This window comes from Thunnus thynnus, chromosome 23, assembly GCF_963924715.1.
Source record: "Thunnus thynnus chromosome 23, fThuThy2.1, whole genome shotgun sequence".
Classification (NCBI taxonomy): Eukaryota; Metazoa; Chordata; class Actinopteri; order Scombriformes; family Scombridae; genus Thunnus; species Thunnus thynnus.
Window position 1 is genome coordinate 17,944,511 of NC_089539.1, and position 27,847 is coordinate 17,972,357.

The 27,847-nt window shown below is 45.9% G+C and overlaps 1 protein-coding gene across 6 annotated transcripts; it reads right to left on the reverse strand.

The window, feature by feature from the left end:
• Positions 1 to 630: 630 nt before the first annotated feature.
• Positions 631 to 26,874, reverse strand: kmt2e (lysine (K)-specific methyltransferase 2E). 6 transcript variants are annotated; one of them, XM_067581452.1, is made up of 25 exons: positions 26,539 to 26,874; positions 17,146 to 17,330; positions 13,069 to 13,180; positions 12,487 to 12,716; positions 12,127 to 12,266; positions 11,399 to 11,580; positions 11,251 to 11,289; positions 10,950 to 11,150; positions 10,595 to 10,725; positions 10,171 to 10,288; positions 9,959 to 10,068; positions 9,592 to 9,844; positions 8,417 to 8,515; positions 6,765 to 6,836; positions 5,951 to 6,136; positions 5,343 to 5,669; positions 4,868 to 5,167; positions 4,482 to 4,632; positions 3,981 to 4,207; positions 3,836 to 3,892; positions 3,019 to 3,561; positions 2,505 to 2,770; positions 2,151 to 2,230; positions 1,967 to 2,046; positions 631 to 1,870 (listed from the first exon to the last, which is right to left on the reverse strand). In XM_067581452.1, the coding sequence occupies exons 2-25, from the start codon at positions 17,214 to 17,216 to the stop codon at positions 821 to 823; spliced, it is 5,025 nt and encodes a 1,674-aa protein (XP_067437553.1). In that variant the 5' UTR covers positions 17,217 to 17,330; positions 26,539 to 26,874; the 3' UTR covers positions 631 to 820. The 6 variants fall into 6 exon arrangements, with proteins under 6 accessions (XP_067437553.1, XP_067437552.1, XP_067437556.1 ...); XM_067581451.1 differs by having other exon boundaries at positions 2,484 to 2,770; XM_067581455.1 differs by lacking the exon at positions 8,417 to 8,515 and having other exon boundaries at positions 2,484 to 2,770.
• Positions 26,875 to 27,847: the final 973 nt, after the last annotated feature.

Consider the following 27,847-nt stretch of genomic DNA (forward strand, 5'->3'; position numbering starts at 1 on the left):
TCACGCACACTTCCCTCCTCTGGATGTCATACTAGGCAGCCATACTCCTTCACACCCTATAACACACACGCAAGCACACACACACACACACACACGCTCACATACATACATACAAACACGCACGAGTGCAGCCTCCTGGGCCAGTGAGGCAGGCTCCCAGAAATGGGTCTTTTCTGAATCTGCAGCGGTGAACAGATATTTGTTGTTAGACAGAGGAATAAAAAAAATAATTGTGTTTTTTTTTCTCTATACAAAAAGCTTTCTCTTTGCTATAATGAGCCACTAGATTAAAACAAATAAAAATGGTGTAGAGAGCCGACAACAGACAAGAGAGAATAGGAAGTAAAAGGAATAACTGACAAAAGGAGAAGGAGGAGGAGGAGGAGGAGGAGGAGGAGGAGGAGGAGGAGGAGGAGGAAGAGGAGGAGGGGGGATATAGGCTGGAATGTCCATTGATTAACAAAGTGCGGGGTCTTACAACGGGAGTCCAAACAAGACACAGAACAGAGAGTTTCCCTCTCCATCACAGGAAGGATATATAAAAACAAAAGGAGGCCAGAGAGAGGGCTATGAGCACCGGGGGGATCGTCCATCTTCAATTTTATACAGTTTGTCTTGAAGATTATGTCACTGTCCTTTTTTCTAAAATTTTCTGTCCTTTTTTTTTTTTTTTAAAAAGTACCCTTTTATCCCACAATCAGCTGTTTTTCCACTGGCCATGTGTTCAGGTACATAGAAAACATATCTACAGCTTATGGTACAGGCCCCTCTCTGGGCTGAGTTCACAGGGGCTGAAGGGGGCCGGCAGCAGAGAGGGCGGTCAGTGCCACCCTGTGCTCAGGTACCCCGAACTGTGGAAGGGTGTCGAGGATGCGGGGGCTCCACGAGTCCCAGTAGGCATCTGGGAGGCGGCGGCCTGAGCCTGGCCTTGCTGAGTCTGTTGGGGAGGAGGAGGGGGAGGTGGAGGCAGTCCGGTCTGCTGAAGGGGCGGGGGGTACGTGGATGGGGGCACTGAAGAGTTGGCGGCAGCACCCGGATGAAGTAACGCCGGTTGAAAACCCCCTAAGTTCTGAAAGTGGTGGGGCTGCATCTGGGTGTTGGTTGAAGGGGCGGGGGGAGGTGGAGGAGGAGGGGGAGGAGGGGTGAGCGACAGCAAGGTGCTGCCGGAAGGGGGCTGCTGCTGTTGCTGGGGGGTTTGGCCCTGCGGAGGAGGAGGCGGAGGAGGGGCGCTTGTCAGCAGGAGCTGGTGCTGCTGGATGGGAGGAGGCTGCAGGTTGACGTGTAACAAGGTGGGCCCGGGCATCGGGTGTGGGGGTGGTGGAGGAGGCGGCGGTGGGGCAGCTGAGCTCTGATAGTGCACGCTGTGGGGAAGAGTCTGCATCATGGGTTGAGAACCTGGAGGGTAGGGAGGTGTAACGGCAGGTTTAAACCCAGGGAAAGGTCCAGCAGGTGAGGGGCTCTGACTGGGAAAATAGGCTGTCGAGGCTGGTGGCGCAGGTGGAGGAGGGGGAGGTGGAGGTGGAGCTCCCTGCGTGTTATACTGGGGGAAAGAGGGTGGGCCAGTCTGAGCCTGGGGCTGCGTTTGGTTTTGAGGCTGGGCAGAGAACAGCGCCCTCTGGCTGCGGTAGGGCGAACCCTGAGGCTGAGGCTTAGGGGAGTGGAGGAGAGAGGATCCGGGATAATGAACAGGAGAGGAGGGTAACGGGGCCGGGTGCAGCTTTGTGGGGGTCAGAGGGGCCGGCTTGGGGCCTGCAGGCTTGCTCGGTGGCTGGCTGGTTGGATTTGGCGTCCGAGGCTGTCCATCGCCGTCTTCTTCCTTAGCTGGCCGAGAGGGAGGCTGGGCAGTGCTGAGAGGAGAAGGAGAGCCGGGCTGCGGGGGGAAAAGACACATAATACAACGTCACACACTCGCTCAAAACTCACTTAGATGACTCAAATCTCCATCAGGTGAGTAATGTTGACTTACTGCATGGGTTGGGGTCTTTTGAAGACTTGGAGACGGACAATCTCTCAGTGCAGGCGTATCGCCACCTTCTGTCTCACCATCTAGAACAAGAACAGAACAGTAGAGTATTACTATTAATTAAAAACATCATCTCACATGTGAAAAACACCCAGCATTGACTGAGAGACACCGTCACTACTCTCACCTGTATCTTTATCTTTGCTGAGCAGCAAAGCTCTGTGGTAGCTGCGTTCCCGGGCCTGCTCTACAGAAGTGGACGACGTCCTGAAGGAAAAAAAATCAGTACCAGTATCAGTAGCTTATTCCCAGTAGGAACACATTAAGTAATCTATATACACAGGATATTCTACCATATACCAGACAAGTTAGTGAGAATACAGCATCATTTATGCATACATCAACAGACAAAAACTAGCACTATTCACAAAGGATGCACATTAGTCTTATTTTGCCTTATTCCAGCTACAAGCTACAGAAATATCACCACTATGTATTTTTTTCAACAAAAGGAACTCACTGTAGTTTTGAGAAAACGTACCACTGCCCTTCTCCTCCTTCCTTCTCCCCTTTCTCTCCGGCGGTTTCTGTCTCCTCGTTTGTCTGGGGGTCTTTTACAGTGGTAGCGTTGGTGTTGCAGAGAGGTGTAGGAGCAGGGGGTATAGAGGGCTCACTGGTGGTCTCCAGGGCGACGGGGAAGGCGTCCACAGTCAAAGGTGGCACGGTGGAAACAGGAGAGCTGCACTCGGTCTTGGAGCCACTGCGACGAGCTTCGCGCTGTCGTTTCCTGTATTCTAGCAGGGAAACCTGAGAAGATGCAGGACCGTAATTTGATTTATGAACAAAAAAAGCAAGGCTTATGTTACACCAGTAGAGGGCAGCATTTGGACGGTCAATGCATTTCTTTCTGACTTGAAGAGGAGAATATGTGACAGAACAAAAGCCTGGGGTATTATCTTCTTATCTTAATAACATGTTAATAACTACAGACCTACTGACTGCACATTAGCTTTTGTACTGTAATTATAATACATATGATCCATCTGCAAACTGACCTTTTTCTTCTGTGGGGGGTTCTGCGCTGACCCTCCCTCGCCGGTGCTGTCCCCGTTCAATGAGCGCGAGAAGCCAAGTGAACCTCCCTCCTCAGAGCAGGGGTAAAAGAGCTGCCCCTGGCCTTCACTGAAGGGGGGCTGAGAGCCAACCAATGACCCTGTCCCTGCTGTGGGCCCTGCTGCAGCTCCAGCTGCAGCTTCAGGCCTGAAGGGAGCTACCAAAGGCTCCAGAGTGTGTGAGGGGGTGAGGTCCCTTAAGTTCGAGTTGACTGGGGAGAAGTTCAGGCCAGCTGGTCCAGTCGGGCATCTCTCTGGGCTTTTTATCCAGCCGGGATAAGAGGAAGCACATGTTTCTGCAGAGGAGGAAGCCTCGCTACTACCTTCTACAATCCCACTGTCAGCCCTGTCCTCTCCACAGTCCACAGACTCAGCAGCTGGAGGCTGTGGACTCTCAGGAACCGACACCTTAGCTTCCGTCTGGAGTCCATCTGAACTGGGAGCCCTGACACAGGGAGAAGAGACCAACGACGGAGGGCGATCGGCCTAGGAAAAGAGAGAGGGGTCAAAAATCAGACGACTGCATGTCTTGTGTTGTGCAGATTTATTCTTATTTTGCAACTAAATTTCTCAAAATAAATACATCGGCTAGCTCATTTTCGAAATTAACACATATCATGAGACAGAGTACTATTCATCTCTGCTGAAGAATCGACCGTGGGAAATTCTAATGAAGTTGTTGGTCAATAATGCAATCCAAAATTCATTGAACTCCTAACCCCTGTGAAAAAAACGTCAATACACGCTGTCTTCCACTTACCTCTTGCACACTGGGTTTCCGGCTGACCTCTGGGGAGTTTTCCACTGATGATTCACTCTGTAAACAAGAACAGATTTCAACATTCTGATTTTTCTCATATAAACAACGTGCAGCCTTTGTGGCGTTTCAGTATCGACGGCCTTACCTCCTGGGGGGTATTAAGTGTCTGTGTTGGGGTACTGGGCAAATGCTCCGTACTTGGCTCCTCAGTTCGGGGACGTGGCGGGGTAGCCAATAAGATGGGTGTTGCGGGTGCCTCCGATTGGTCTGCCCGGGTGGGCGTGGCACAAGGCGAGCCGTAGGGTGTCGAGCTCTCGGACATACAGGCATCTAACGGACTCAACCGCCGTTTTTTCAAAGGTGTCGGCAACTCTGAAAGGAGTAAAAATGGTGTTTGCTTCAGTTGGGAATTTATCCAAACAATTTTCTCTCAGTGACCTTTGTGTGACTTAATCTAAGAAAAATGGTCTCGACATGTCAAAGCTTATTTGGATAGTTTTCATGAAAACATTCATTTTAAAATCAGTGGGTAAATAAACAATAACAGGAGCTGGTTCTGAATTACCTTATTTGTCTAATTCTGAAATTTCGAGTGGTTCGACAGTTTAACTGAAGTGTTGGCCTCATAATTCTCACACAGACATACCTGGTAGTGAGCAGGTGCCGTTGTAGGGTAGAGGGCTGTCAGAGTCTCCGTTAATAGAGGGGCTGAGAGGACCCTCACTGGGCATGAGGAGGCTCGGTCGTCTGGCTGGGCTGGTGGAGCCCTCCTCCTCTAGAGCCTGCTTCAACCATCGCTGTAGGAAAGAGCGGAGGTTTAGTGACTCAATAAAAAGGACACACAGCTGGTAGCTCTGTCGCTTGTGAGACACATTTCTTTCAACACGTTAGTCTGCTTTAAAGAAGGCCTTTTCGAAAATAAGGACTGACTGACATGACTTTAAAACCGGCTAGATTATGCTCTTTGAGAAACATCAATGCCCCATCAAAGCTAAAGGGGAATATCAATATTTCTAAAGCAGAACATTGTACCTTCTTGCAGGAGCCAGTGGTTGGCGGCGTTTCAGGCAATTCTCTGGAACGCCGTCTCCCGGTGGGAACTCCAGGAGTGGTGGGGCTGCGGTTAGCCAGGAATGGGGACGAGAAGCGGACGTAGTGTTTGGGCGTGCTGTAAACCTGTGGCGAGCAGGCCATGCCTGGTAGGGCGTTAAGCTGGGTGGCGAGTACTTCGGGGTCACTGCTTATTCTCAGTGGCCTCTCTGGGGCTGGCTCTGGGGTTCGCACTGCACAACGGTCCTGCTGCTTCTCTCCCACCCACTCACTCACAAAGTGCTGTCAAAAAGAGTCCAGAAACAATATGATGTTTAGCAAAGATGTGACAATCTGCACGTCTGAAAGTGGAGTTCTCAACAATGCAAAGTAAAATACACATTATATAAGACCAAAACAAAACACTCAAGTCTTGAGATCTAACAAGCACGTAATTGCTCAGTTATGCTGAGTTTACCTTTTTAGTTTTGAAGCTCTTGCTCCCGGTGCGGTTTCTGTCAGGTGCAGGTGAGCTGCTGTGCGGGGGGCTGGTGTCCGGTGCTTGGGAAGAGATGAGCTCCGGCTCCGGTGCACTGGGCGTTTCTCCTTCAGGGGCTTCATTGGTCAGAGGCTCCACAGACTCAGCTGGAGAACCAGGGGGTAAGTCGGAACAGGTGCTGATGGTGCGAGCTCGCCGGCGCTGCTGGCCGATGTGCGTTCGGTTTCTAGAGAAACTTTTCCTGTTTCTTGAGCCTTTGACCTTGGCTGGCTTTAGTCCTGGCTCTTCTTTCACCTCTAGAAGTGGCTACAAGAGAGACGGGAGAGTATTTATATTTATTGAAACAATGCAATGCTAAACATGCCCTCACAAACATATCTGCATATTTGTCAAACATTTTGTCATTGATGGATAGATTGTTTCCAAATGCTGATATACAAAAGTGACATCAATTCCTTCAAAATCGATAATATCAGATGAAAGAAACATCCTGTGGGAAAATTTGTTGACATGGTCCTAACTTGTGCACTCTATAGCTCAGATATTTATGTCAAAACAAGGGGGGTTTTGTCAGTCTCCTCTCTTACCTGCATGACAGATGGAGAATCAGCCGTTTCCGGTGTGGCCGGCGGCTCCTCCTTGATGTCACTGCGTCCTCCGACCTCCGACTTGATGCTACCAATTCGCTCCAGGGCCTGCTCCCTGCGTTTCTCTCTCTTCTCCATTCGGGCAAAGGCTTGCAGGATGGCCTCCATCTTCCTCTCCTCTCGTGTCTGCAGAGAGTAAGATGTGGGGTTGGAAGGAGGGATGACGGAGAGGAAAAGGGAGCAGAGGCATTAGTCCATGGAGTACTTATCTCCCACAGAGCACCAGAAGTAGCGATACAACGGGTTAATGTGTGCTACACAGCGAAAGCCGATCTAGCTGAATGCAGAGTGCCAAGTGCAGAGACAAGTGAAAATGTGACCCCTCATTTCAGAAACAAAAAGGACAGAAGGTCAGAGGGGACCAACAGGAAAAAAAAATGCTGTCAGGATGTGTCAAAAGGTGACTGGGACATAAACCCTGACAAACCAGAAGGTTGTAGTACAGAATGTCTAATGTGTTCCTCTATACATATTTGTGCCACAAATCCAAAATAATATGGAAACCATGGCTACCTCCACCAAAAAAACAAAGAGCTCCACCTTCAGTTAGAAGAACACCCCTTTGAAAAGAGATTCATACCACGAAACATAATGAGACAACACATGTATTGCTGCATAGGCCAGGCTGAAGATTGGTGTCTGTAAAGACGAGACAGTTAGTACGCTTGTAAGTCAGTCACCTCTAAAAAAGATTGGGAGTGGGGAGGCTGGTAGATGGGTGGAGTGGGGTTGGCTATGTATGGGTCAAGTTTACCTCCTTGTGTTTCAGTCCCTTCCAGCTGGAAGCCGCCCCGACAGGGAGATGGGACTGCTCCACTGGGTTGGCCTGAATGTTCAATAAAGAGACAGCCCAGTTTAGAAGAGACATGTCCCCCCTAAACAAGGCTTCACAAACATTGGACAGGTCTAGACTTGTGACTCCCTGACTTTCTGATGCTATAAAATAGACCTATTTCAGATACTATAAACTTTGGAATGTCCTACTGTACAGTTAATGGGGCTTTTTTTTAGGACACAACGTATCCGTAACGTATGTTCTCTAACATATTCTTAATGAAACCTGGCTTAGGATAGGGGTATTTTCTCAAAAAGCTGATCTGTCTGTGCAAAAAGCTGTCTTTGCAGTGCACACCTGCTACAACACCCTCAAGGGTTTCCGTCCTTATGATAACCCCTTTAAGTTTATATCACAATACAAGCTTCTCAACCGGTCACCTACCACCAAGCACAAAATGCCACTATAGTAAACAAAAATTTAGACGGCACAGGCAAACATTCAGTTAAGGGACATTATACAAAAAAACTCAATCAGTAGGGGCTTTTTTTTTTGTTTAAGTAGGCAAGATATCATGCCAAAAACACACACACACACACACTGATGTCATCTCCCCCGCATCTTATCGCGGCATAGATTTACAAACACCCACATGCATCTACTACGCTTGTGATCGTCAATGTGTGAATGCACGCTTCTTTGCCCCAGCAGCAGAGCGCTCTCTTCTGGGCCACATTCCATAGAAGGCAGCCTATTGGATCTCCCAAAGTCAATATGGCCCTGGCAACAAGGCTCTACCCTCTGCAGCCCCTCCTCTCCCTCCCTCCCCCTTCAACTATCTATCCCTCTCTGGCCGATTAGCAGAACTGTATGTTGGCCAAAGATGAGTCAGCACTTTACACCTTGGGTCCACCGTGTGAAATGAAGCTGACTGCAGGGTAATTTCCAGAGTGTGTGTGCGCGTTTGTGTCGGTGTGTAGTTTACCATGCTGGCTTGTGCGTGTGTGTGTGTGTGTGTGTGTTTGATTCCATCTCTCAGGGACGTAAGAGAGTGGTTGAACCAGTAATTGGCCATTTCAAGCTCTTGGCCTCGGTGAAGGTGAGAGGAGAGCTACACTCAAAACTATAAAACACACACACACACACACACTGGGGATACTTCCAGGATGTATGATGCTACGGTATACTGGTTTTGTTTCCACTGACAGGGGTACTGGAGGCCTTTACATTTTCTCATATGATGGAGAAAACAAAAAAGGCAAACAAATAAATGTCACTGCATAATAACAGGCAAGCAAAAAGCCTCCATACTGTGAGAGGGAAGAAGAGGAAAGTCAAAGCTAGAGGAGGGAGAAATTAAAACAAACAGGACTGAGCAAAACAGCAACAGGTGCACTGACAATGATTGGAGCGCTAGCGGTAGATGAGTGATGAAGAGGAGGGTAGTTTAATGGAAGAGAGGTAGAGGAAAGCTGCACCTATCCAAGCCACAACCCCCTTAGCAGACATATAGTCCACACCCAGAGCAACAGGGGACAGTTTGGTTTTTTTAATTTTCACTCTTTCTGCTGGGTGGCTGCATGGCAAAAAAAAAAAAAAAAAGCTGTAGCCCCCTAGCTTGTCACACTTACCATCTTCCTCCTCCTCTCTGCAATCTGCTCCTCTGACTCCATCTCTACTTCATTGCTAACGGAGGTTTTGTCTTCTAGATCCTCATATAACTCAGGATCCTGTAAGAGGAGGGGAGAGGGCGGTATGGCGCTTTATCATGGCTGCTCATTCAGTCTGGCTACAGACTAGAGGGAGACAGGTAAGAGTGGAGGACAGGGAAGGTGAGGGAGAGAGGGAGGGGGAAGGGGGGAGTAACCTAAAAGTTACGGGGGTGGGGGGTGGGGGGGGAGTCACTCTGATTGTTCTTTAGTGGTCAACCTGTGCACAAAACACACCTGCTCAGAACTTGATGGATCTGCACGTGCACTTCATAGTAACTGTTCCACTTTGGGCAAATTTCAAGCTGTACCAGCAACCTCTGATAGCTGACATACTGTGTCTTGGATGTGAGCATACGGTTGTCATAAGATGCCTTTAACATATTTTATCTCCTCGGTTTGGACATCTCATCTCACCTTTTTTCATTGGAGCTGTTTCTGGACCTCTAAACCTGACTTCATACGGTCCCGCTGAAGTAGAAGCTATGTGACACACTGGCCTGCTTTCTAAAAGTTTATATACACTTTGCCACAAACAAGATTTCTCTGCTTTCAAACTGCTCAATGAACCCAATTTATAGTGATTTGGCTTGGTCAAGGCAGGTGAAAATTGCTATTCAGGAATAGACGACGACTAAGAAATCCTGTTCTAGTTAACGCATCCGAGATAGAAGCCACTCTCTGACTCTGTTAAACCTGCACACCTGCACAAAAGACTAATACACTCCAACACAACTCTGCCAGACAAATGGCACAAAAGTGTCTTGTGCAATGACAGTAAAAATCTGAACTATGTCATCAAAATTGTCACTGGTGGGGGACAAAGGTGAATGCATAAAGGGATGATGGGAAAAAAGAGGGAACTAAAGAGGATGTAGAGTAACAAAGAAGGACTAACAATGGAAAAAACATGCACAGAAATGACATTCAACTAACATCAAACAAAATGGCATGCATAGACCATAGAGATAAATGTTTATAAAAAACAGAAATTGTGGAACAGTAGAAAACAAAGTCTAAACATATGAGCAGTATAGTGTTAAAGAAGGGTGAGACTGGGTGCTTTCAGTGTGATGTTCATAAACGTCTAATCTTGCCTGATTGTTTGAGATAGAGAGGCGAAGAGGAGAGAGTTTCCTCTGTTTGGCGTCGCCTACGCTCTTGCCCTTTCCCTCGCCATCCAAACCCATGTTCTGGTTCTGGCCCTGGTCGTCCCGGACTGTCTCTTTGTCCTTGCGACTCCCTCGGCGCCTGCCTCCAGAACCCAGGTTCTCTGTGGGTTCTAGGTTGTGCTTTAGCACCGGGCACTCCTGGTTCCCCTTCACACAGGCACAGTCCACCTTGTATTTACTACAAATGTTCACAGGAAGATAAAGAGAAACAAAGGAAGGGCATCAGAATTTGAAGCTTGAAGGTGAAACGATCTTGACCTGCTACGTGCCAAGTTTACGCCTTTCAACTCACCAGCTGCCATAGTCAAAATCAAAACCAATGGTGATCTCTGTGCCCTTGGTGATAGGCCTCAGTGAGTAGATATATAAATGCAGCATGCCATCCTCAATGACGTGCCGCACCTGTACGGGGTTAATCAAAACATTAGTGAAAAGTCACCTTTAACTGAATAAAAATAGGCAAAGTTCATCGATTCATTCTGGATTTTTGGGATGTCTGCTTACTTCAGAATTAGGGGTACAGGAGCGACGGATGAAGCGTGCTTCATTGCCAAAGCTGCGGGCATCCACACACATCTCCAGTCCGTCAAATTTTGAGTAAAATAACACAAATGGGTATGGCCTAAAGAGGGAAACACATGCATGAGTGGTAATATTAACTCACATAAAAACATAATGTCATAAACTGCACACTGTAAACCAGAGTCATAAATGTCTTTATCTGTTTGAGCAGTTAAGCAAGTAACATTTTCAGTTTACATTGATATAACACAGAGGAACAAGGAAATGCTTACATCTGAGAATCTGCAGATTTCCAATATTCAAGCCAATATTCATTAGTAATTTTATTTTTTGATACATCGAGTAATAGCGTCAGCAATACTTCTGAATATAGCTCTAACACATTTGACTAGTGAAGCAATCTGACCTCTTGAAGAAGTATCCGTTGGCCTCAAACTGCTGTCGAAGCATAAATTTGCCCCTGTACTCAATGATGAGGGAGTCTGGGGCCAAGTCTCGCACCGCCTTGAGGATCTTCTTGTTCTTCTGAACTTGACTCTGGAAGGGAGAGACAGAGACAAACATGAGCAACTATCCTGGACAGACACTGATTACAATACACTAAAACCCCAAAAGAAAAGAAACTAGAGCTGTAGACTGACTGCATGCTTGAGTATAAAAGGTTTTAGTTTATGTATGCATGTCCTGTTAACAAGATATTTAAAGATAGGTTTGTAAATAGTATTTTATGACTTAACAGAACAGACTGTACATGGTTGTACCTCCACAGGTGGTTTGAAAGAGGCTGGATGCGTGTTGTACGCTAGGCTCTTGCCGTCGCCTTGCTCTTTAACACGCAACAGGACCTGGACATCCTCGCTGTACTGATTGCTGCTGGCCTCCTCGTAACGCTCCATCCACGTCTTGATCTTGTTCTCCCACAGAGACGGGTTCTCTGTTGGCTCCTGTTCTGGAGCTGCGCCCTGACAGACACAGTACAGTTGTTACATATGGCTCAAGTTTTGACAGAAGATCACTATCAGGACTGTAAACACAAGTTGTGTGTTGCTTCTGTGTGTTTACCTTTACTCTTGAGGATTTTCTGGACCCTTCTCGGAAGGCCTGCGAGAAAAGTAAAACAATTGAAACTTAAAAGTTCATTGAAATTCAAGCATTTAATGCACTATGTGCTTTGACTGGTTTTATTAGGAATTAATTACTGTAAGCTGACCTTTTTAGCTCGGGCAGAGGATGCTGGAGGGTCTTTATCACCACTCTTTTTGCGTTTTTTGTCAGCCTGCTTATTCCCGAGGCGCCCCGTCGTGAGGGTGATGGTGGTAGGCGTGTGTTGGAAAGTAGAGTAGAGCTCTAGCGGCACCTCATCTCCACTCTCTGTAGCACTGGTGTCCCCGTCTGATTAAGCAAACAAATACATATTAGTAAAAAGGAGGGAAAAAAGGAAACATCACATGCCTGACATAAATCTATAGAAAGCTGCAGCTGCTGCAGGCAAAACAAAAGCTAGAATAATGGACGATGAGGTATGTTACAGCACAAATTAGAAAATGATAGTTTGCTACTTGTCCAGCAGGTGTCACTGTGTCCCAGGCTCGGGCTGAGCAAAATAATGCTGGCCTGCAGGGGGAGGAGGTTGCTGTGGCCTGAGACAGCCTACAACCTACTCCGCTCGCTTACAAGCTGCCTATTTACTGCAGCGAGGAAGCCAGTAAAAGCAGAACTGAAAGATCTAACTGTGTTCTTTCAGAAAACGTGTAACACCTCATAACTGGCACTGGGGAATGCAGCTCTCAAAAAAACGCCAACATCCCCTCGGTATTTATCTAACTTTTTGTCAGTATACTGTAAATTTGATTTTCAAGGGTAAACTCAAACATTAGGTTTTAAAGCAATCTTTTTGAAGACGAGAGCTCATAAATCCCCTTGTGTAGTCTTACTTACCAGACAAACATTCTCTTTTCCGGGTCTGCAGCAGAATGGCCCTCTCTCTGTCCAGGTGTCGAGGTTGGCAGCGTTCACACAGGTAGGTCTCAGGAATGTTCTGCCTGTCAATGCCCATGCAGTCAATATGCTGCCAGGCACTATAAAAAAAAAACATAGCAAAAGTTTTTTTAATATACTTTTACATCTCTGCTTGGAGTTGCTTCAGTGTTAATGATAAGTTAGACACAGTCTGAGTCATTAGCTAACTGGGATCATAAAGACGTTATCAGAAGATGTGGTTGAATGACTCAAAAAAAAAAAGGGTCAGATACCACACTCGTCAAGACTTGTGACCACTTGTGCTAACTGAGCTCTAACCTGCACTTGTCACAGCAGATCATGTAGCCGTCATCGTGGGTGAAGCCACAGATGCAGCGGGTGATGTCAGCCCCGTAGCTGCCATCCTCCGAGGTGCTGAGCGTGGTGCCCCTGGATGCTTCGTCCTGGCCCCCTGGAACAAACAACCCCCCCTCTCCTTGTCGGATCAACATGGAGGGGGGAGGGGAGGCTGGTGGTGTAGGTGGGGGCCGAGCCCCATAGTTATGGTCCTGATGGAAGGATGGAAGATAGGGGTCATGTGGTGTAGGTGAATGACAGTTTTGTTTAGTGAGAACTCAGAAAGTAGTCTAGCCAGAGTCGCAATGTACTAGGAAATGTAAGACATGCATGTGAAACAAATTTGTAGTAGACATGACCAACTGACTGAGGACAGAATAGTGAATCCAAAGCATACGGAAATATCATTAACAGATTTTGAAGCCAACCCATTACAGGTCAATGTTCTATTCGAGTCTAAATGAGAGCTGGTCATGGCGCACTCAATGATTAACAGAGAGGGAGGGCTCAAGGAATGTGGGTTATTTGTAAGAGGGTGAGACAAAGACAAGTGTGTGTACTCACAGCGTAAGGCAGGCCAATGTAACTGTGGGAATGGTGAGAACTGCTGCTGTAGATCTGGTGTGGGTAGCTGGACTTTTCCACCACCACAGGGCTGGCCTCCACCGATTCTGGTCTGTTGGGCAGCAACACAAAAACGCAGAATACACGTTACTACACGTTATCACAGAGAGCCAGAGACACAAAGTGCATTGTTTCTTCAAGTGTAAGGAAGTGTGTGTGTGTGAGTCAGAAGCAGAACAATTATTACTGGTGACAGAGAGGTAAAGTAGGAAGAGTATGGATACATGGTGTGGCTATGACTGTCACAATATCAGGGGGGCTGAGGGCAGAAGGCCACTGCACTTCCAGCAACAGTTTGTCGGCTGTCACATCACCTTAGTTGTACTACACAGAAATAAATGTCAGCATAAATGCCGTTTTAACCCTTGAACCCATATCTACAAGGCAGACAATCACCAGAAATGGGCTCTCTTTCTCATACACATTCACACAAAACAACACACACATAATCATTTTTTCAAGCTTCTTCATACCAAACCAGTAAATCCACTTTCCCCAAGATCACAGTGCAGTTGAGGAGTGAGCCTGTTTGGCCGTTTGAGACCAACCCACCCTTATTATGACACGAGTAATCTATTCTACAGTTGCTGAGTGTGGCTGTGGTGGAAGAGGGAAGTGGAACAAGCAAAACCAGTGGCATGAGACAAGTTCGTTATGTATGAAGAGGGAAGAAAGGAAGGAGATAGGGAAATAATCGAAGAAACTGAGAGCTACAAGATAAGCAAGACGCATTTGAGATAAACTGAGAGAGCCGGGTTCTAGTTAAGGTGCGGTAGCTATTCATGTGATAGTTACGCATCCGAATGTGTTAAAAGGTTCAATCACGTGAAAACACATCACTTAATCCTGCTCTTTTCACAGGAGTCCTGTCTCGAAAAAATGCTCAAAAAGGTCAAAGACGCACAAAAACAATTTAGTGGTGCACACAACAGCTGATGATTTGTTTCCTTCACTGCTCTCTCTATCTTTAAACGCTAAAAGAAATAAGTCCACTTCATGCCATCTGACTACATGAGGGCTACTGCCAGCAAGTTTCTGTGAACAAGGCAAAATACATGGAGAAAAGCTCACTAAGCATACTGGACAGTCTCTCAGGTATACTGAGCAAGATGGGTACAAAAGACTAAAAACACAATGGGGACCCTGAACAGGCCATGCAGCATTTCTGTCTATGTAACGCTGTTCTGCTTTGCTTACACTGGGACTCCATAGCAAACATTTTTGAAGCCCACATTCAGGAAAAGAAGTACAGTGAGATCAACCGGCCACATTAGGAGATATAGATAATACTTATTAGGTACCTGGAGCACATGTTCATAACATTAATGAACTTTTAAAAACGACACAAACATTTCTCCCTCTTTCCCTCCCCAACTCACACCCCCCCTTTTAAAAGCAAGCCTCAAGGTAAAGTGGCGATACGGTACCTGCGTGAGCCCTTCTCAGCCCTATTGCTCTTGTTGCACGCCGTAAGAGCACTGTGCAACACTTCCTGTGTGTATTGCCGCTCAAGTATTCACTGTCAAAGTGAAAACGTAAGTGCATGCATGAGGTCTGGAGGCGGATCCAGGGTTAAGGTGTGTGCGTTATGTGTGTGTACACACTACAGATTAACTGCCACAGATAGAAATCTCTAAACTTTCAAGGGTTAAAAAGGAGAAGGGAGAGTTAAAAAAAAAAGAAAAAAAAGACATACTTGAAAGTGAGCCGTGCGCTCACCAACTTTCTGCCATTAATGATTAACCAGACCAAAGTCTACATTTTATATTACAGGGATTTAAGATAAGGTTGAGGCATATATCATTCAGAGGCTCAAGGATGACATTTTTAATAGGTTCAAGAGAATTAATCATGATAGGACTTTGGCATTCTTTCAGTTTAACACATCAGTGGATCGATGTGAAAGGCAGAAACAGAGAGGACACGCAACACAGACACAGTGAAAGTCAAAGACAGGCGAGACAAAGGCAAACAAGTGTACCAGCTTGTTCAGTGGGAGGGAAGGAAGATGTTTAAATGTATGTGAGCATAGCTGGAGGGTTTGTATCATTCATGTCTCCACTCCTGGGAAGCGCAAAGGAGGGATTAGAGAGTCGGTGTACACATAAGTGGGAGGGTTGCAGATACACAGTCAGTCATGATCAGATGATGATCAGACGATGAGTGAGAGAAAGTAAAACAGAGAGCAAAAAAGAAAATCTGGGGGAACGGATGATTCAATTAAAGTGGCAGCTAGGTTTGTACTATTTATAGCTCATAAATGTCAAGAGTATTTAACAAGGAACAGATGTCACTCAAAATGCAAACACCTGCTGAGAGAGGGTGAAGAGGCAGAGTGGACTAGCGTGGAGAAGGGAGAGATCAACAGCAGGAGAGAAAAAGACCAGCACTGAACAGCCAGAGGCAACGCCTTCACTCCTGAAGAGCTCCCACTCGCTGCCATGGCAACACTACGTAGTCTGTCAGCGTGTGCGCGCACGCTGGGTATCTGTGTGTCACTGTGGACACACACACTGCATTAGCCAACAGCTGGTCACGCTGCTGCAGACTTCAGGGGGATGTGGAAAGGACATGACGCCGTTTCTCTGGTGAGTAGCCAGCCCCGCTGCCGGCTGGCGCACTCACAATACTCCAAGGAGCTGTGTGTGTATGTGTGTGTCCAGCTACGCTCTGTCCCTCTGGCCTGGACGAAACCTGCGCCAGCAGCATGTGGAAGCCCCCTTTCAGGCTTGTTATCTGCTTTTGAATAAATCTGCAGCAGGCAATCGGACGCAGAGCGCGGACGGACAAAGAGCGAGTGAGAGAGTCGAGGCAAGGGGCTTACGCCTACCCCCGGCAGCACAGCTCTGTGGAGAGGAGGGGAAAGGGGGGGGTAGGGGGAGACGCGGTGGGACAGTTTAAGACGCCATATCTTTGTGAGGGCCACCTGTCACTCAGGCCAGTGACCATGGTAACAGGCCTTGCGCAGTGCAGAGGGGAGGGAGGGGAGCAAGGGGCAGATACCATGGCAACACAAGCTGTCACGGCAACAGCTCTGATGAAGGCAAAAGGGGAGGGCTCTCCCTCGTTTAAAGAGACAGGAGCCCCTACATAAGTTGATGACGTGTGTTATTCTTTAGTCATACGAGAACCTCTTGCTTCATTTATTTGACCAGAAAAAGCCACAGCAATGTCCTTGACAAGACTATAGGAAACAGAGAGGAGGGGCCATACGAGGCTTGTTGCCGTGGCTCCATGCACCATTTCTGCTTCACTGACTGAATGCAGCGTACACATGTGCAAACATCAAGCTACAGCACCAGAAAAGGATCACGGAAAATCACGTTTGAGTCTGAATGCCTCACGAAGTTAGCGTTACAAACACAAACGACACACATACATCTACATTCAGAGCTTCCTGACAGTTTCACACAGGCAGATGTAGTTAAGAGCTGTACACGGGAGAATGTCTATGCGATGAGCAGTGGTTGAGTGCAAGTATAATCAATGGCAAGACTGAACTGTCCATTAGAGCAGACACTAATGCCACAGAGCCAATGGGTCCCTGCTTCCACGGACTGACTGCAAATTCTTTTCCCATTAACAGTAACTATGTATACGTGGGAGAGGAGATCTGTGTGGAAGGCTAGAAAGAGCTGAACCGAGTCATAGAGAAAAGGAAAAGATTACACTGACAGAGCTGCTTAAGTCATAATAGAGGGCATGTAGAGGCAGATACACAAGAGAAAGGGGGCAGGGGAATCATATTACATCAAATAAAGAGCGTCTGCGAGACAAGTGCAAGTGAATCACACCAGAGAGGAGTGAGAGATGATAACGGAGGCAGTGAGAAGGTGAACGGAGGATGAGGTGGAGGGAGATGAGAAAAGGAAAAAAAAAAAAAAAGCATGTAGAAAGAGTGAAACTGAGAATGAACTCTTGGTGAGGACGAATAAGAATGAATGAGGGGAGGAAATGAGGGGGCTTTAAAACAGTGCGAACAGTGAAGGCTTAGTGTTGTCTGCAAGTGTTACTCACTCTGAGCCCGCAGCCATGTCCAGGTATGAGGTGTCTGCTGTGTCCACCCCTACTGGGATGACTATGCTCATGACGTTCTCTGCTGATCAGTTCTTGTCCTACTGAGTCCAGAGAATGGGAGTCCAAAACACTGAGGCATGCCAGCCACAGCAGTCATTGCAGACATCTAAGTGCATCCACAAGGCCTGGACATACAGTTGGAGGAGAGAGGAAGAAGTAGAAGAAGACAATAGAGAGAAAAAAGGGGAACAAAGAAAATCAGTGAGTATTGTGTAGCAGCATCATCTGCTAGTCTCAAGTGATGATGATCAATTCAACAACATGTCATTTCTTTAATGCCAAGAAAAAACACTTGCAAGACTAGTGAACCTGAAATAACAAATCATAGTGAAAACATGGGTATTTCCAGTAAACGTTAATGCATGATTCATACTTTCAACAGTCTTTGTCAAGGAAGTGTTTGACAGGAATTTCCCCTCTGACAAAGCTCGTACACTGAGCTGAGGTATTGACTGGTGAAAAGCGCGAGAATACAATATTGTAAGGTGAAGCCTGAGCTGCTGCGAACTGCGCTAAAGCGACCTCTACACACACATACAAAGACACACATATATACACACACACACACACACATACACACACACACTGTCTGCTAGGAATGCAGAAGGCTGCACTGTAAGAAAACCCCCACAAAGGGGAGCAAGAGAACACAGAGCAGTCAGCCGCCATGAAAGGAGGGAGGAAAACGCAACAACATACAGAGGCCATTTTTCCCCCTTCGACTGAAGAGGACCGCTCTATTCTAAGCACACTCTCACACACATCCCAGTGAAAGACACACACACACACAATCTCCAATACTGTAATTACAAGTCCGCATGTTTCAGTTATAGGAAAGCTTGCATTTGTATCATTGCTACTGTCACCATCTCTTGTAGAAAGATCAAGTCATCAATAATTGAGTTTGATTAGGTGTCAGGCAATGAATGTAGCCTTCCTTTGCTCCCAAGGTGGGGAGGCTTGCCAGACTAATAAATCATACACTGGCGATAGTATTGATGGGAATATTAAGGGAATATGTGTTTGTGTCTGATGTGAATCCAGGCGGGAGCATATGTGACAGTGTGGCTGCCCCTGATACAGAGAGCTCTGTTGATAAGCAGGATTAGTGGAAGGGACAGATGCCGAGACAAAATAGGCTGGAGGTCACACCTCCGCCTGCTCATGCACACTGGGGCCAAACAAACGCTCAGATCACAGCTCCGGGTGTAGATGGAGGAAAAAGGGGTTACAAAGCAGGGATGTGTCGTGTATTGAGTAGGGGAATACTTCACACACTTTGCAAGCAATAACGCACCATAACACCAAAACATGTCTCCGCATGCCCATCAGATACCCGCACTCTCTGGCCTAAGCACGTCCTCTGAAGCACTCGCACAAATAAAAACTCAAGAGCATGTCTACGCATGTCACCTCTCCAGGAAAGTTGTAATTCATTACCAGGTAGGTTGTCAACCCCTACCGCTCTGCTTCCGTCAAGGAAACACTCAGAGTTCTCGAGAAAGAAAGTTACAACACAACATCTGATGCCAAATATTTTACAATAGATAAAACAGCTATGAGAGGAATTCTAGGCAATGATTCACCCAAATGGATTATTAAGCCAGCGGGACCGGTGAGAGGCTGGCAGACGTGACAGCTGTCAGCTCCAGGCCTAATTAATAGGAGGAAGAAGACCCCTCTGTGTCTGTGTGTGTCAGCCAAGGCTACTGATGGGATCACCCCTGAAATTCTCTGATTCGGTGTGCAGTGACTGGGTTAAAAAGCACATCTACTTCACAGCCAGGGACATTTTATGATGGAAGCTGATGTAACCATAACACTTTCTTTCAACAAGGATAGGGCAGTTTGCCAAAAACACTGAAATGACAGACTACCCCCTTCCTTTGTATTATCTGAGAGGCCCAGTACGTTAAAGCACTGGTAAATAGCTTCCCTCCGAAGCAGCCTGTTTGTTCCCTCGTCCACTTGGTTTGTCTCCACTTCATCCAGGGAACCCTGCTGTCACTGAGGAATGCACACACAAGCTCATGTTCACACATATACCCCCCCCCTTACACAGGCCAAACAGACAGATAACCCCTCGCCCTGTCCTTTCAAACATTCCTCTATAAAAGGAGGTCCTCGGAGCAGTGTGCAAATGTACATGCACTCCGCTGCAGCCAGACACAGCCAAGACTGACAAAAGGCGGGTGGAAAAAAGAAAAACAAGTACAGTACAGCAGCATTCCTGACTAAATCTGAGCTGTGCTGTGACTGCCTCTGACTGCTCCTCCTACTTCCTCTAGAAGAGCTGTCCATCACCCTGGAGAAACGCAGCCAAAGAAAGGAAAAAAAAAAAAAAAAAAAAACACACCACCCCCCCTTCCTGTGCCCAGTCACCCCGCCCAGCCGGATTTCTCTCCCTCCTCTGTTCACTTCCTAAATAAACCTGAGACAGTAACGCAGAGCGGAGGGGAAGGGGAGTGTCGCAGACACAGTTCCCAATTACAGGGAGGCCGGGAAAGACCATTTAAAGCCACCTTTGGCCAAATCCACGGCTGTGATGGAAACACATAAGAGCGAGGGGTGGGGAAAATGGGGAACATGCACAGGGGAGGGTGAGTAGAAGAGGGACTAAGACCAAGAAAAACATGCAGCAAAAGTGGATAACAGTATAACTAGTCACAGGATGAAAGTGGTTTAGGTTTGCTGCGTGTCTCGTTTCTAAAACCTTGTATGCTTCTCTGAACAGATTTCCTTGCGCAGTAGGGAGCTTTAGAAATCCACAGCCCCTCCATTTCAGAGGGCAGTGGTGGGGGAGGTGTACATGGGGTCTGTCTGACAGTGACGCTACACAGCTTAGACCTGGGTGGACTCTGGGTGGCAGAGTGGAGCACATAGCGTAACCCAGTCTCTCCTTTCTCCTCCTTTCCTCCCTCAGTGAGGGCACACAGTCACGTCATTGTGTGGGGAATAACTATCCTTTTAAGACAGAACCGCACTGAAGTCAGTGAGGGAAAACCCACACCATCACACTTAAACCATGCCGCTACCAACAACAGCTTCCCTCTCTCCTCAGTTTATTACCACTGCTCTATGTGTAACAGTGTTTTCATTCTTGTTTTCGCAGCCAAGTCTCGGCAGATTATGTTTTTCGATAAGTAGGAGGAGCAAGAGAAAAACGAGGGATTCCGACTGAATCCCACAGCCCCCTTGCCAACCTGATGTGCCTTCATGCCATCCTCGTAGCTGGCTGCAATGACTCAGCTCATAAACAAACGCATAAAACAAACTCATACAAATGCATTCATATACACAGGAAGTATGACCCAGATGGAATGTAGGCCCGGTCCTCTTTTTCACAGTGCCAACAGAGGGACACATTGCATCTGCCTTGTCCTTCATAAATCAGTGTGCCCATGGCTGCCAGCGCTGCCTCTCTACTCAAGCACTGAAGGTGAAGTCATACATCAATACAGCGGGGGATATGGATAGAGCGTCCACACAAGCAATTTTTTGTGGCCACAATAGGAACTGAGTTGTTGAGAGTGCAAACCAATACCCTCATCTGACTGTAAAGACCAGTCCACTTAGGAGTCAGATGATGAGGAGGATGAGGAAGACAGTGATGTTGCAGCGTCTGTGTCCCCTACCTAGCAACTAGTAAACAATAAAGGCTGAGGGCCAGCAGTGCAGCAGACTGATGGAGAAACAAATTAGGAAAATACAGATGGTCTCTAGGGCTATATTACATGCTCATTTCAAAGTGGGTATACAGTTCTCACTCAAAAGGCTGTTGCAACAGGGTTTGTACCTGCTACATTATTTAAAAATAGTGTGATGTGATAAGACGCAGGAAACTCAAATATGAAATTCAAAACAATGTCCTATGTGCTCAGTTCAAACAGCCAGGGAGTGAGAGAGTTAAAAGTCAGTAGGAACAGGGTCTGGCAGCAAAGCTGGGGCAGCCCTCCTGTAGTCTGAGTAATGTCTCTTCAGGAGAACCCCTGGGGCACAATCCCTCCATCTCCCTCTCGCTCCTGCTTGCAGAGTATCACAGCCAGGCTGTGTGCAGTCAAGGATGAGTTCCTTTGAACATTTGTAAATTAAACAGGTACAACATATAACATCAAACTAACCAATTCACATCGAGCTGCATCTTTATCTGTGTGACTTGTGAAGGCTAATGTCTTGGAGACCTATCCTGATTATTAGAGAGTGACAAGCAGGCACATATGCAGCTGGTGGACAGAGAATGAACGCAATGTGCAGCTAACTAAAATGTGAGCCATGCATGTGCATGTGCAGAAATAGGGAGAGGCTACTCAGCATCTACAGGGCAAAAGAACAGTAGGAGCCACTCGGGTCTCATTACAGCAGTGTTTGATGATCAATTTCACGCCTGGACCGCAGTGCCGTTACATCACCAACATTGATGCCACAGCCCCTCTTTATTCGGGCCATCCTGCCTTGTGTGACTGCCCATGAATGCTATTGTAACACAGGGACAGCAACAGGAAGGAGGTTAGGGAGGTGTAGCAGGGCTGCAGCTACAGCAACCAAAGCCCTGCAGCCACCTGTCGGGGAGGCAGCTTGCTAGTTTAAAGAGGGATCTGTTACAGCCCAGCTAGCAGCACAAAAACAGGTCACCTGAGCCCTGCCTTCTCCTCCCAGCTGGGAGCCACGTGACCACGTTGGACCCCAGAGCCAAGCAGCTTTGTCTCTAGGTCTCTCTGGGTCTGGGTACCACACAAGTTAGATCACTGGAGACCAGGCCACATCCACACAGCTTAGCCCCACATGATGAGGAGTGTATCTATGGGGACACACAGTTTACCTGCACAGAGGTGCTACTGTTTCAGGCTTAAGTTTATTGCCTGGAGACGGTGAACAGCACAAAAACAAGAGGTCTTCCATACATAAGAGAGTAAAAGAGAAAGCTCGTGAGTCTGTGGCCCTCATCTGCCCTATCAATAAGTCAATACACCAATAGACATCCTGTGCACTTGCTTGACTTCTCTCTCTTTCTCTCTCTCTCCGCTGAGTGCACTGAAAAATTAAGTAAGTTTGCAGTCAGCTTGTGGCTTCTTTATTATGTGTGTTGTGTAAAAGTCTGTCGAGGGGTTAGGGTGAGAGGAAAGGTGTGTCATCTGAGACTGCTGTGACTCCCTGCCACCTGCCAGAGTGCTCTGTCCCTATGGCAGAGGGGGAGTGGTAGCTCATCTCCCATCACAATCTTTGTCAACATAGCAAGCAAGCAAGCAAGCAAACACACACTTACCTACACAAGACAACCAGACATACATACAGCCAGTCAGGTATTTAAAAAGGTGCAAGTATCAGCACAGAGGCCTTTGCTCCTTTACAAGGAAGGACTAGTAGATGGCTGGGGATTTTGTGTATTATATAGCAGCGTCTGATTAGGCACATCAGGGCCCCTAACTCATCTAGTAGCAATAACCCATCCACAGAAGAAGACAAACCTTTACCACTTGGCTGTTATGTAAGCCACATTCACAGGCAACTGTTCTTTGCAAAAAGTTACTGACAAACACACCATCCCTGGCAATAGACAGAAGCTGTACAGACCATTCTGGCGTCTCCGGCCTCGGTGATGTTTAGGACATGAATAATGATGCCGTGTGTTGAAACTGATCCTCTCTCGCTTGCCTGTTTTACAGTGGATAGTTGCAAGCGTTTGGAGGCTTGTGTCATGCATTATTCCTGCTTATGACAGTGATGATTATGATGCTTCAGCCAAACAAGCACCTTTGTTTAACAGATCCATCAGTCTAACACTGACAGTCAACACAGACTGTTGACAACAATACATCCTCATATAACAGCAGCACAGCTGCACTCATGTTAATCACATTTATGTAATTTTATAGTTTCAACTATAATGTAATCCTTAAATGGGGGGAAACTCAGTGTACACACCTAATGCCTTAATGTGCTTCTGCAGCTTTTGAAAAATGTCTTCTCTTCACTCAGCTGACATCAAAATTGTCAGTATAATAAAATGTGTAAAAAAAAAAAAAAAGCTTCTTGGCAACAGTCATGAACAAGCATTTGAGCTGAACAATGTGCCAAAGTTTGTCCTACAGTCTGACGTAGAGGGAAGACAGCTGTGCCACACCATCTCGGGAGTTTGCGAAAGCCCACGGGCTTGAAAACACTATCCTGGAAACTAGCGTTGATTTGGTTACCGTCACAGTTTCATTTTTATCATGTTAATATTTGATGATACATGGCTTAAAATGCAGCCGTATGGAAGCAGTGACAAACTGTCTCAACCGAAAATGAGAAAAAGAGGCCACAAAGGGCACATTCATCGTCTACAACATCAATTAACATTAAACTTTAAACACACTATTATATATGATTGTGCTGAACCAACTGTCTTAAATAATTTGTAATCAATTGAATGTCAACTGTCAAGCCATTGGCACCTGAATTTGAATGTTTTTCTGACACTAATGTACTTAAACTGTGTGCTTTGTAACCCACATTATGCTTAAAAATAAAAATCAGATCAAAACACTGACTGATACATCTGTTATTTTATGACTTTATTGAAATAAATGTGCCATGAAATTAAAGTGCATCCAATTTCTGTCTTTTAACTTGCAAGCATCAAATTCTCCTTCTTATCTGACATTGAAATTAAAATGACTAATTGGTACACATTATAACTAACCAACTAGTATGCTCCAATTCTATCACACTAGAGGGGATACACCGAAAATAGAAAAGAGGAAATGCAAACTATGGGTGTGAGGGACAAACTACATAATGTTAACTTAATGAAAATTATTTCAGGGAGGTGATATGTGGCAAAGGAGCGGGACTGCAATAGATTTATTTTGACACAAGGATTGTGTTTGTGTATCTTTATGAAACTTAATTTAAAAAAAAAAAAAAAGAATTATTAGCATTTTCTTTATAGTATTCTGAAAATGCTAAACCTCGTGTCCCAGCATTCAACATTACAACACGAAACACAAGAATAGCATAAGCCGTGACGCATGTTACAGGGCTACTATGTTATTCGTTTTGGGAATAGACACAACAGCATCATTGATTGTTAACTATGAAAAGCTAAAAAAGCGCAGTGCAAACGAGGCATGATCTTAATCGTTTGACGTTATTGTTATGTCTAAACCTGAACTAAAAAAATTTTTAAAAATACTGTGTTGTGTAGTTGCTTCCCAGTGAGTATGTCGGCGCTGCAGTCAGTCCTGCCGATAGGGGTGTGGAGGGTACAACGTTGCTATTATGTTACCACAACACCCTGGTGCTGTCGCCATTTTCATAGCGCTTTTCTCAGGACGGCGAGACAATCGTGTAGCCAGGGGAGCCTCGCCATGGGAAGAAAATCCCCAAGAATGCATTCAATCGCCTCTTTCATACACTCTACCTTAAGTATCACTCTGTCGGTACAGTCTCTGTGTTGTTACCATTAAGGTTTTTTTGTGAAGTCGTCGAAAGCAAAGCCAGTAAGCTAATCTGCTAGCAATTATGGCCAGCAATGGCCTCTCGGAGTGTAGCAGGCTAGTTAATGTTAATGGCATTTGGAGTAGCGACACAATCGAAGCACGAAGCGTCTTAAATGTGACTTTTTTACGGTTCACCAGTAAGGGAAAGCAGCAATGTAAACACAGGAATACCCGCTGATATTTTTTTAAAATTCTGGGCCGTAAATTAAGCCCAAAACACCGAGTAAAAATAACCCGCAAAGCTAGCGGTAACCAACGGGAGCTAACGGCATAATGCGTAGTGGGTTAAAGTTAGCAAAGTGAGCTAGCACCGACACGAAAAGAAGTGGATTAATACTTGGCTCGTCACAGACAGGAAAGAGCGACAACATCAGCGTCGAGAGATAACTGCTCGGGGGCAAGCCAAAGCCGATTGTACATTCATACGGTAACGTGTTTCAGGCTGGGTAAAACCACTAAAAGTGCGACAGTGTAGTTCAGCATGGCTAGGGTTGCCAATTGAGATGGAGTTACAAATTGTATGACTGGGGCGAGATGCCCAAATGCAACATCCCCTCCCCCACGCTTGCAGCATTTAACCCAATACACCCTGAATCTAAATAAAGTAATCGCGAAAGGTACTTTTTTTAAAAAGAAAAGTCAATTACAACAAAATAGCAGCGGCCAGGTTCCTCTGTTGACATTGGATTTATTCTTGATTACATCCTGTCATAACTGCTATTCAGAAGAAAAAAAACCCTAGTAGCCTGTGAGATCACTGCGCAATGTTGCCAGGCATTTAAGGTATTTTAACAGCTGGTCTTGCTTTGAGTTGAACTTAACAGACTAAACATCTTCTTACATTTGTTTACATGCCTGTAAAAGCTCATTGTTCTGTGGCTTTGTATGAAATGTCGCTGAACGGAAATAATGTCCCGTGCTCAGGGTGAACAGGATGGGGAGCCACCACGTCTAATTCAAGTTTGTAACTAACTAACTAAATTTGCTGTTGTGTTTTGTGACACTGTGTTATGGCAAACACTGTATTCAAGTATAACAAGAAAGGACCCCCAAAAATCTGGCGCGTTTGCTGACAGCTGTAGCTGAAAGGGCTCTTTTAGTGATTGTACAGTAAAAGTAAATGGTTGGAAATAAAGCGGGCAACGTTATATTAGGAGGTCACAGTATTTATACACAAAAACGGATGAAACCGTGCGCAATATGGCCCGCAGTGTCACTGTGTCAAACTAAACCTCCAGTGAGTCCCCCTCTGGCTCTATTTATATTAAGTCAACCTGCAAATAATATATTGTTAATGGCAAGTTCACTGCTGGTTATATTAGCGTTGACTGTTGTTGAGAAGACGTTAAGCTATGGGGCAGACATTAATCTAATTGCAGCGTTTTCGTCACCCACAACGGTCAATGTGTACTGTAATTAGCGTTGAGGCTACTCTTAACTACGTGGCAAACACTTTTATATCGATCACTGCGGTGTGTAAATAATATTAACCCGATAACTTTGTATGAGAAACGGAAAAGTCAAGAAGCTCTGTTCGGTCTGTGTCAAGCTAATTTGAGCTAATAGCATGCGCTAGCTAGCAAGTGGCCAACTTGACACTCACATTGGAAACTTACGTCATCTGGTTAGCTGTTTTCTTTAGTTAATATGAACAAAAAAGGACTTAGCACCCACAGACCCTGAACTAACGGTGTTGATCAGCTAGCAAGCAAGCTAAACTCAGCTGATAGTATAACTACGTTAGCCAGCATCAGCATGATGTGCCTAGCCAGCTAAGTAAAGCCAACAATAGCCTTCCAGGTCGGATTTGTGCTCACCTTCACAACAACCACTTTAATGCAGTTTTACTCACCGTTTTATGTCCACTCTGGAGGATCTGAATAGCGAATAAGGGGACCTGGGTGAGACCCCCGTCGCTTTCCACACAGCTTCCACAACCAAAACAATACTTCTGTCCACACACTGCGGATCACTAGCAACGCTTTAAAATGTTTGGTTTTCTATGTGTACTTTAAATAGTCCTTTCCTGTCAAAAATCCCTTGCTTCTTGTTCTACGCAGGGAGCCAAATTTTGACTAGGAATTACTTGGAAACCGTTAAAACAGTGCCCTAGTCAACGGCGACTTTTAGAAATTAGATCCCCTCAAAACCAGTCTCTTCTCCCTTTGCAAAAATGGCGGCCCTGCCAGGACTGCCGAGACTCCGCCTCCCCCACGAGCCCCCCCTCCCTCCCCATCACTAGCCCGAGCCCCGCCCCCACACACTGCGGGGCTACCCTGCCCGTTTCACAGGGGCGGCGTGCCCGTGATTCATGCTCGTTCACGAGTGTGATTCCTTTGGTCTTGTCTAGATGGTAACCCTAGCTTGGCAAAAGATCTCGCGAGAGTGATTATTTTAACCAAAAACGATTATGATCTATCCCTGTCCATGTGTTTTTTGTGCCCAAAGCGAACTACGGCGTTGTGACATCTTAAAACCTCATTATTTTGTGCAACGACAAACGACACACACAACGAAGAAACAACACGTACACATCTCGCGAGAGTTTCGCTAATCTAGGGTTACCGTCAAGACACGACCGGTTCCTCTCAAGTCTCTTGCTGTTTCTGTCAGCGGAGGACCCAACTTGTGCTGCACTATTAATAAATAATAATACATTTCATTTTTCATTTGCAGTGAATCTGAAAGTGCTATAGCATTAAAATCATACAACACTCAACATAAAGAAAATTTAAAATGAAAAAGCCTTACTGAATAGAAAGGTTTTTAGGCCTTTTTTAAGAGTCTAGTGTGTATGCTATGAATTCAGATAGATCTTGTCAACTGGACATCCCCTTCAGATTATATAATCTTACAGATTATATATCGGATAGAGCCTTTTCTGTCAGACCACCACTATTATGGAATGACCTGCCCAAGAATCTCAGAGTTGCAAATTCAATATCTTCTTTTAAGTTGCTTTTGAAAACTCACTTTTATCGTAAGGCTTTCTTATCATCTTTATTTACTGATTTATTATTTTACCATACATAGTCATTTTATATTTGTTATGATATGATGACATATATGTGGGATTGCGTATCTGGTATTGTATTCTATCTTTTGTTGGTTTTTTTTAATCTCTACCTTGTAAAGCACTTTATAATTGCTTGTTTTGATAA

What these genes read in the sequence shown, in the direction of transcription:
- kmt2e (XM_067581451.1), bottom strand. Translation starts at nt 17,216, where the DNA reads ATGAGCATAGTCATCCCAGTAGGGGTGGACACAGCAGACACCTCATAC. An exon ending in ATCTGCTGTGACAAGTGCAG is followed by an intron (nt 12,267 to 12,486) that starts GTTAGAGCTCAG and finishes TTTTTTTTATAG; the next exon opens with TGCCTGGCAGCATATTGACT. An exon ending in TCTCTATCTCAAACAATCAG is followed by an intron (nt 8,516 to 9,591) that starts GCAAGATTAGAC and finishes CTCCTCTTACAG; the next exon opens with GATCCTGAGTTATATGAGGA.